The following is a 10,630-nucleotide window of genomic DNA, read 5'->3' on the forward strand; positions in this document are numbered from 1 at the left end:
AGTCTTAGGGACGTCGCGACGAAGTTGTTCTGGTGAGCGAGAGTTTCCTTTCGGGAAGCTTTTGCCGCGGCGAAGTTGGGTTTTTAGGCGAGTAATCCCTCTCGGGATTAGTTCGCCGCGGCGAAGATTGGGGTTCGCCGCGGCGAAAGGTCGCGAATCTATATAGTCGTGGGAGGGTTCAGCGTGCGAAAATAAGAAAAATCTGAGGTAGAGAGAGAGGCTCTGCTAGGGTTTCGGTATTTTGGCTTGGAGGGGGCATTTCTAAGGATCCATTACCTCAAGTAAGTGATTTTAATCTCTAATCTTCTTTCTTTCTTGGAATTTCTTGAAATTTCTGAGGATTTTTGGTGGAACCCTAGGATTTTCTAAGTTGTGATGGAACTGAGGTTTTTGACCGATTGTTTTGGGTTTAATTGATTGCATTGGGTTAGTTTAAGTATTTAATCGGTGTAGTTTCCTTGGATTTAAAGAATCTTGAATTTTTAGAGTTAGGGTTTATGGAAATAGGAGGTTTGTGATTGAGGATGACAATGTGGAGGTTGATTCTGAGTTTTGTGAATTGGGTTATGTTAAGGAGGATTAAATTGAATGTTTAATTGGTTTAAATTGTTGTTGGAACCTTAATTGCTCAAATGGGATGTTTGGGTGTTGAATTCTTATAGTGGGTCCTTGAGGTTTGAATTTTAATTGATGTTTGGAAAGGAATTAAGGTTTTAATGGATTAGTATGACTTTGGAGTGTTGCCTTGATAGTTATACCCTTTGAGTTGGGTAGAGTTTTGATGGGAGATAGGAATTTTGTGTCCCCAAGTGTTGTGTGGACCACATTATTAGTTTGAAAGCTAATATATGATGGTTGTGTTTGTGTGCTTGTGTAGACTGGTTGTGAGTCTTGGTGGTGCACGAGGCCACATCGTTGGTTTGTTGTTTCTTGCTCAGGCGAGAGGTAACCACTTTCCAATCCTTAGTACTTGCTTCTGTGGTTTTGTGAGTAGATTTATGTTTTGTGCTCTAAGTAGTAATTATATTCAAACTGTATGTTGTGTATAAAAAGAAAAACCGTCTTGTGGGGTTTCGACTAATGATGAATGAATTTTGGTATTGTGAAAGATATGCCACTGAATGAGGTTAATTGTGAAATGATTATTACTCTTTGATTATGATTTGAGCATGATGCATTAATTGGGAATTGGTGAGAGTTTTGTCTGTTACTACCACGTGGTAAGGCCTCCATTAATGCATGATGGTTGGCTTAGTACGTCCCCCATAGTGAGGGATAGGCCTTTTGGCTCCCTACGTCCCCCAGAGTGAGGGATAGGCCTTTTATGGCTCCTTACGTCCCCCATAGTGAGGGATAGGCCGGCTTCGGCTCTTGAAAATCCCCCAAAGTGAGGGATTTGGGTATGGGGATTTGCATCATTTCACTCACATGATTTATTGTGGCTATCTTGTTATTATATTACTTGTGAACTGCCCCACTTGACACCTCACAAGCACCTATTTAGTAGTACCTAGTATTGGAAAGGTTGGTTACTGGGACTTTGTCTCACCCCGTGGTTTACAATGTTTTCAGGTGCAGGTTCCGGGCGTGGGCCATCGGGAAGAGACACAGAGGCTTGAGCTTGGTTAGCTTTAGGCCTCTAGCATTTGTATATGTATGACTAGTATATATTGCCACAGTTAGGACTACTTTTTGATATATTTGAGTACCCGGCCTTGTTGTAAACTGGAGAGAATGTATCTCTTATTTTGGTTGGTCGGAGGCCATTGCTAGTGTTTTATGAACTCTGGATTATTTGGTTGGGAATCATTTAGATGGGCTGATGTGATGTTTGTTGTTACCCGGGCCGGAGGCTCGGAGGCCCAGTAGATGTAAATGAACAGATTATTTTAGTTACATGCAACGGTTTAAATGTGAATTCAAATTATGCAAATTTCTTCCTACTATGGTAGTTCATTTAACAGATTTCCTTTTCTACCATAGTAGTGATTTTATGATGAGTTATAATGTTTTGAGGGTAAGGGTTTTACACAGCTGCCCACAAGGAGGTCAAGTAGACGTAAAGTCCTAATAGTTAAATCTCCTTACATGTCTACTTATGGTAGAAAGGTGAAAATAAGTGACAGGGATGCATTTTATATTGTGTGTACTGAGTGGTGTCAACCAGATGAGGCTCAAGAGTAAGTATAGTCAGTTATTATGAAAAAGACAGCCTGTAAATAATACTACTATGCAACACTGACTACTTATTTTCACTTTCATATTTGTTGTAGGGTCATGGTAGATATGTTTAGGCATTTGGCAACACGAGCAGACCTACAAGCACTGGGTCCCAGAAGGTGGATAAGCAACAGGGTACGTGCACCTATTCAATTTACATCAAAGTGGCCATATATGGAATGTGCCACATTTTTAATTTAATTTTCCTGCTCCTTTATTCTGTAAATCATGACTCTGATTGCCCACACCTTGAACGCTGACCAACAGGAGAGTGCCTCTGCGGTTAAAAGACATATGTTTGATGCAGATTTCATGGTTAGTGCTATCCCCTGTTAATGGATCAATGCTTTAAATTGTGCAATCAAGTTATCGATACAGTTTCTTCACTGACAATTTGCATTACTGTGCAATTTGCTATTGTGATAGGCAAGGATAGTGCAGCAACACACGGCATGGCAAGTGGACAAACATCTGAAAGAACTACTCCCCCAACACCTAGGATACAATTTGGCTGAATGTGAATACATATTTGCACTGCATTGGTTTTGCTTTGTGTTTGAACCGAGCACACTAAAGTTTTATGTGCTGGACTCTCTGCGTGGTGGTGAGGATACAATGAAGCACCAAAAGAAGAAGAATAAGTCTGATCCAGCATTAAAGGGGCAGCAAATGATGGCGCAAACTTTTGTAAGTGCTGTAATTATTCTCCTACTTTTGTGGACAACCATTGTATCCCCTGTGTGATAATCATTTGTAATTGTGTAGAGGGCATACTTCATTGAAATACTAAGGAGAGTGAAGCTTGAGCTGGAGGCTTTGGCCAACCCAGATTTAAACAATGACATCTTGTATCCCACGGTTCATATTCAAGACAATACGTGAGTCTTTTGTTCACTGAAAGTTATTTGTCATAAATTATAATCGACATAGATAAGCCAACATAGTGATGTGTTCATTTTTTCAGTGATGATTGTGGGGTTCATGTCATCACATATCTAAGAGAGTGGCCCGACCCACAAGAGAAGGATGGAGTTCTATTCACCATGCCTTATTATACAGCGGTAGGTGTTGAATTATATGTTAATGACATCATGCATTTGTGTCAACTTACTGAGAACAGTTATTGTTGTCCCATAGGATCAATACACATCTATACGGTGTGAGCTGTTGTGGTGGCTCGTGACTCATAAAAGAAACATCAAGTCTGATGCTGTTGCCAAACACCTTGACCAGATTAATAGACAACGCAAGAGAAAGCGATGACTGATCAAATTCCTACCTTGTAGTTTTTGCTGATAAGCACTGTAATTGTTGTTGTAAACACTTTATGCGGACTTAAATGTTGTGCATACAAAAGATGTTAATAAAGACTGTTTTGATGGATTCATATTATCACTACTTGTTTACTTTCATTAGATGTATGGTTGACAACAGAAATTAGGGAATTTGCAACAACAAAACAGGAATTAACACCAAATGTTCATCCATTTCCAACTGAACAACCTACATTAAGGATTAGACCTTTGCACGAACGATTAGACAATTTGCAAGAGAGACAAATAAGTTAACAACAACAATTAGACCATTTACAAGTGTCGTTCATCAGCTAAACAACGTGTCCTCTTAAATATGCAAGTGCCTTCCTTCACCTGAATAAGGTGTCCATTTCCATGTGGAACTAGGGAATTTGCAACTCCGATACGTATATTCACAACTGGAATCAGTCCATTTACATGTGCCGCCCTTGACCTGAACAGGGTGTCTATTTACAAGGGGAACTAGCCAATTTGCAAGACACATGATTAGCTTCACATGTGGAATCAGTCCATTCACATGTGGACTGGTTCAGCTGAAGCATGTGTCGAGAGGGAACAAGTGGGGGAGAGTGCATTTGTAAGGGGAACTAGCCAATTTACAAAAGACATACCTATATTCACACGTGGAATCAGTCTATTCACATGTGGACTGGTTCAACTGAAGCATGTGTCCGTGAGGGAAGAAGTGGTTTGCAAGGGAAAGTAGCCAATTTGCAAAAGACATACCTATATTCACACGTGAAATCAGTCCGTTCACATGTGCACTGGTTCAGCTGAAGCATGTGTCCGTGAGGGAACAAGTGGGGGAGAACACATTTGCAAGGAGAACTAGCCAATTTGCAAAAGACATACCTATATTCACACCTAGAATCAGTCCATTCACATGTGGACTAGTTCAACTGAAGCATATGTCCGTGAGGGAACAAGTAGGGGAGAGCGCATTTGCAAGGGGAAGTAGCCAATTTGCAAAAGACATACCTATATTCACACGTGGAATGAGTTCGTTCACGTGTGGACTGATGAGGGAACAAGTGGGGGAGAGCGCATTTGCAAGGGGAAGTAGCCAATTTGCAAAAGAGATACCTATATTCACATATGGAATCAGTCCGTTCACATTTGCAAGGGGGACTAACTAATTTGCAAGACACATACTTGGCTTCACATGTGGATTGATTCACCTGATGAATGTGTTTGACTTAAGTGTGGGAGAGCCCATTTGCAAGTGGGACTAGAAAATTCACACCATACATGCATATTTTCACAACTATAAATAGTCCATTTACATGTGGACTGATTCACCTGCAGAAGGTGTCCAAGTGTGGTTTTGTATACCATTTGCAAGTGACATTAGACAATTGGCAACACACATACATATATTCACAACTGCAATCAGTCCATTTACATATGACGACCCTCACCTGAAGAAGCTGTCCGTCAGTGGACAGGTAGGGGAGAGCCTGTTTGCAAGTGACATTACACAATTTGCAACATACCTACATATATTTACAACTAAAAATAGTTCATTTGCATGTGGACTGATTCACCTGGAGAAGGTGTGCAAGTGTGGTTCCATATACCATTTGCAAGTGATATTAGACAATTGGCAACATACATATATATATTCACAACTGTAATCAGTCCATTTACATATGACGACCTTCACCTGAAGAAGCTGTCCATCAGTGGACAGGTAGGGGAGAGCTCGTTTGCAATTGACATTACACAATTTGCAACATACATACATATATTTACAACTAAAAATAGTCCATTTGCATGTGGATAGATTACAGCCTAACATAACCTGGGACAACTATAGTCACCTACTGTCATGAAATTTTTCAACTATTGACAGCACTATACAAAATATAATCGAACCCACCACCAAAAAATCAAAATGAGTTGTCATAGCTACTTCCCTAACAACTCAACAACTACATAGTGGGGCTCATTTATGTACAAAAGTAGCTGTGTATTGAACTAAAAAAATAAAAGACTATTTTCAGCAACAAAGTCACCCAGGGTTTAGGTTACTGCAAATCTTTCTAGTGTGACCAGCTTCACCACATCCTGAGCAATGATACAGTTTCTTCTGCTGGAATTGTGATTCAATTCTCCTAACTTTGGGTCTTCCAGTACGAAGAGTTGTTAACGGTGGTTGTAGGAAGATGGTGGACGAGTAATCTTCATATCGAGGGGAATCTGGCCTAGAGATGTCATGGGTCTCAACTGGAATCATGAGTCTGCCATAAATTTTCTTTTGGGTTGAGAGTAAAAAGTAATCCTCAACATATGCATATATATTACCATATACCTTCTTGATTGCAGCACATGCATGTGGGCAAGGTAGTCCTGACATTTGCCAACCTTTGCAGGTGCATTCACGTAACACAAGATTTACCCGCACATCTAGGTTTCCCCATCTAACCTTGAAATTGTTTATTCCATAATCTTGCACATCCATTCTTTCTGATCTGGCCACATGATCCATCAACTTTTCCTTTATATTAGGTCCCACACCACTGGTCCAATTCCTCATGGCTTCTTTATTGTGGTACATCTTGTTTGCCAATTTTTCCCTGTGCTCATGTATCAAGACAGCTATGTTGTGCTTCCTCTCACCAACAAGCCAAGCATTAAAGGATTCAGCTAGATTTGTTGTGATATTGTCCCACCTCTTATAAGAAAATTTGCTTTGTGCCCAACGCTTAATGTCTCCATTTGTTTGAAGCCATTGTCCTAATTCTGGACAAAATGCCATTAGCTTTTCCATACTGCAATCAAAGTCTCTATCAAGTCTTGCGTATGCAATAGAATCAAGTAATTTTAGTGCAACTTCCTTTGTCTGTCCGTTGGTCCTCCTCTTTGCCCTGGTTATCTTTAAAAACTCAGCACTGTAATTCTCCTTCACATGACGGTAGCAAAAAGCATGTCGATCTCCTCCAACCATGGCTTGCACTGCACCTTTTATTGAGTTGTGTCTATCCAATACTATTGTCACTTCTAATGATCCCGTAATATCCTTTATGTTACCAAGAAACCATGCCCAGTCATCAAGCGTCTCACCTCCAACAATCGCATATGCAAGTGGGAATAATTCATTATCCGCGTCATACGCTTGTGCTCCCAATAACGTTCCTTTGTATAGACCACTCAAGTAGCATCCATCCACATATAATATAGGTCTACCACCTTTCAAAAACCCTTCTACACAGCAACTGTATGCAATAAATACAACTTGAAATCTATTACTTGATGATGCAACCCACTTTGCTACCGTTTCTGGATCACTTTCCTTTAGCCTTTCACATATCTAAGGGATTAGCATATAAGACTCCTGCAGACAACCATGAATTTTTGCCAATGCTTTCTCTTTCACCCTATATGCTTGTTGGTAGTTGAGGCTCAACCATACTCTCGTTCCAAATCCCGTCTAATGTCATTTGGAGCTTTATGCATGCAAGAAATCAACTCATCTTTTGTGACTACTAAAGCAAGTTTACACCTCTTTCTTTGAGGGGCAACTAAGTTGTCTTGTGCATAATACAAGTGTTCACAGTTAAATCTTCTCAAAACTAGGAATCCATTCTTCTCACCAACACCATATGCTGAAATTTCCCAGGGACAACCATCTACACAGCACTTCACAATCATCTTATGCCTATCATTCTTTACATACCGGTAACCAAACTTATGTGCAAGGCTATACTTATATAATGCCTCTCTAAAATGTTTAGCACTAACAAAGGTTTGCCCTCTTGACATCAACAAATCTGCCCACTTTGACGAATTCATCACCGCTATTAGGGTTGGCAACATTTCTATACCTACACTTTCTATCAGTGTTGGCACATCTTGTACGGGAGATATGTTTATGTTGTCTGTGTCTAAATCCAATTCAATTGGAGATACTGACATTCCACAAGGGCCTACCAAATCATCTAACCTACATAAACAAATACAGCTATTGAGTATTATAGTTCAATTTATCAAAATTGGACATATTTCTTATCCTACACACAATCTTAATAAAACCAGTTGAAAACAACTTACTCTTGTACACTGTCCAGATGTGACACTTGTGTGAAGTCTTTCTCATTCTCACAAACATAAACATGGCCACTACTATTGTTGTACTCAATTACTTGTCCAACACCAATATCATCAACAAGATCCAAGAATGTGTCCCGGTCAAAGCTAACTGTGTACTTCATTTTATATTCACAAGTCCCTGGCCACACATCATGAGCTACCATGCATTGTAGTTCTTCATATGTCATCCCTTCTCTAATCAATCTTCCAGTAATGATGCCCCCTTCATAAATGAATTTCCCTTCTGAGGTCTTTACAAAGTGCCCTCTAACATGAAAGATGCAAAATACTGGTTTCCCACTACTACTAGCCATTTATCCTCTGCTGCTGCACATCATTCAAGTATGATACAATGTACGTTTACATCAGCAATTTGACAATTGACAACAAGATTTAGTATTTTCACAACATTATATTGCTTTTTCTCGGACATAACTAGAATTAGCAAATTTACCATCGTACTATATATTTTCACCATTCCTCTGCACATCTACCTGTCATACAACCCATTCCAGCCCACACACCCATTTCCCTTTCATTTTTGCCTACCTAAGTTCCTTCAACAGCGCATTATACTCAATATGCACCCACTTTTCAAAACATCACAAACACCACATCTTTAACAACTTAAAACAGCATGAGCATGAATTTCTTAAACTATAAACACCGTCAGATTTGCAACTCACTCCCAACCTACATGCCCATCCACTTAAATACTCATTTCTTCCTCATTCACCCCTCACAACCCACCTGTGCTAACCAAATCACACCAACAAAACCAAAATTTTAACAATAAAATCTTACCTCCCACGCCAACCTGACGCTACTTCCAGAGAAGACGCAACACTGTGGGGCACACTTGCGATTTCTCTCTCTTGCATCAACTCTAGCTTGGAGTCTAAAAGACAGTGGAGGGACGGACCTCAAAAGTGAAGCTTCGCCACTGCGTTTTCTCAACTCATGGTTGTCAGCTATCTCCCTTCCGTATCGGCGCACTGCATGGGAGAGGCAGGAAATAACACCATCTCCCTCCTTCTGTCTTTCTTCTGTCTTTTACACACGCTGATAATATGTCTCATTTTTAGAGGGAAATAAGTTTTTACTAGAGGCAGTGGCATCATTTCGTTTGTGGGATTAATATCAGATTGGCCCCTTGGTCCTGTAGTGAGGTTTCAGAAAGTTTTGGGGGCTCTTTGACATTAATTGTGTTCTTCGGTCCTACAGTGAAATTCTCCCTTTAATAAAAGTAGTTATGAGAATTTATTTGAAATTCACTACTACAAAAAATATTTTTAATGACACCATTTTACGCCCGTTAAAAATAAAAACGCCATGAAAAAAAATGGTGGCATTTTTTTAATTAAAGTGTGGTAAGTTTTGACTTTTCACGACAGTTATTATGGTAATTGCCATGAAAAGTGTTCACCATAAGTTTGAATAAACCCTATCAGGCAATAAGTTTCAGAGTTTCACTGTCACGTCATGGTCCCTCCTCTACCTCACCACCCAAACTGTATTTTTTGGCAAAGCCTCACTATATACTGTCATTTTTGGTTGTCCATTCACTGCATTTTGCCTTGTCGCTGTGTTTCACCATTCAAACTGACCTCTTCGCGTGTTTTACTCATCTGCCACACCATGAATTTCCTCTTCCTTCATTCTCTTCTTTTTTTTTCCCCTGATTGTTTCGGATGTTTGATGATATAAATTTGTTATATATCAAATGAGTTGATTGATTTTACATTTCTGGACATCGTGCATTATTTATTTTAAGTATCCTATATGCTTAGAGGGTTGGTTTGTGACATCTAGAATTAGAAAATAATAATTACTTTCTTTACACGACATTAGTAACATGTTTAAATATTCAAAGTTGATTAATTTTTAAGTTATAATTTTTTTATAATTTTTTGATATTTTATTTCAAATTTTTGTCAATTTTTTTTTTGATAAACTTTGATATTTATCAATAAATAATCTGTTCCTGTTATGAACTTTGACTGATGATAAAGTGTTATTTAAAATTTCATCACAAATGGATATCATTTGTTCCATTTTAGATTTTTAAGTTTTAGCTTTAAGAATTTTTATTCATTAAATTGGTTTGAGATTGTTTCTTTTGTTTTATTGGTTATGGTTGTTCAAATTTATCTTATATTTGTTTCTTATATTATTGGTTAGTTGATTAGTTAATTTGTCCATTATTTAAATTTTTAGGGATTCCTTATTTTTAATGAGAAACTCTGTCGAATTTTTTATAAAATAAAAAGGCATTGTTTTTAATTTATAATTAAGAGTTAGTCAATTTTAACTTATTGACTAATACTTAAATATTTGATTTATTTGAATATTTGAATTAAGTAGCTAGAATTAAGCTTACATTTGTTGGTTGTTTTATGAACAAAAATGGACAGATCTAGTCAGTAAGGTTCTGGCAACAATAGTTCCTTTACCAGCAAGAAAAGGGGTAGAGGGCTTCCCCGTATGAGAAAGTTATTCAACATCCTAGATTTTAGGCCTAAGAATGCAAGAAATAGCCTAAAATGGGCAAGGTACTGAGTCTCTATGAGCTGAAATTCTGAAAATATAAAAGGAAGGTTAAAGGTTTTTCAAGGACTAAATTGCAAATTGAGAAAGTTCTAGGGACTAAAATATAAATAAAGTTAGAGACTCTAGTACAGTCTTAAGGCCTAAAAATGAGAATTGGAAATGAATATAGGCCAAAATTTATGTTAGAGGCTTCAATAAGGTGAATTATGGGGTTAAGCCGAACTAGGGGTAAAATCGTAATTTTGAAAAGTTTCAGGCCAAAAAGGACAAACATGGAAATTATGGCCAAAAATTCCAGAAAAATTCTAAAAAATGAGAAATGGTGTTTTAAGGCCTTTTTGTAAAGATAAATGATGAAAATACCCCTAAGATGACTTTAATGTAATTTGTAAGATTTTAGCATATTTTAAGGTATACAACTAGATTTAATTATTTGAGTCATAAGAAAATCTCAT

General features: G+C 38.2%; 1 protein-coding gene across 1 annotated transcript; it reads right to left on the minus strand.

Annotated features, from left to right (window-relative positions):
• Window positions 1-5,547: 5,547 nt before the first annotated feature.
• Window positions 5,548-7,939, minus strand: LOC114758285 (uncharacterized). The gene is made up of 3 exons (XM_028947316.1): window positions 7,587-7,939; window positions 6,949-7,479; window positions 5,548-6,835 (listed from the first exon to the last, which is right to left on the minus strand). Exons 1-3 carry the CDS (start codon window positions 7,937-7,939, stop codon window positions 5,548-5,550), a joined length of 2,172 nt encoding a protein of 723 aa, XP_028803149.1.
• Window positions 7,940-10,630: the final 2,691 nt, after the last annotated feature.

The sequence above is a fragment of the Neltuma alba genome, unplaced genomic scaffold (assembly GCF_004799145.2).
Source record: "Neltuma alba isolate B1F8T4 unplaced genomic scaffold, ASM479914v2 tig00010684_pilon, whole genome shotgun sequence".
Taxonomy (NCBI): domain Eukaryota; kingdom Viridiplantae; phylum Streptophyta; class Magnoliopsida; order Fabales; family Fabaceae; genus Neltuma; species Neltuma alba.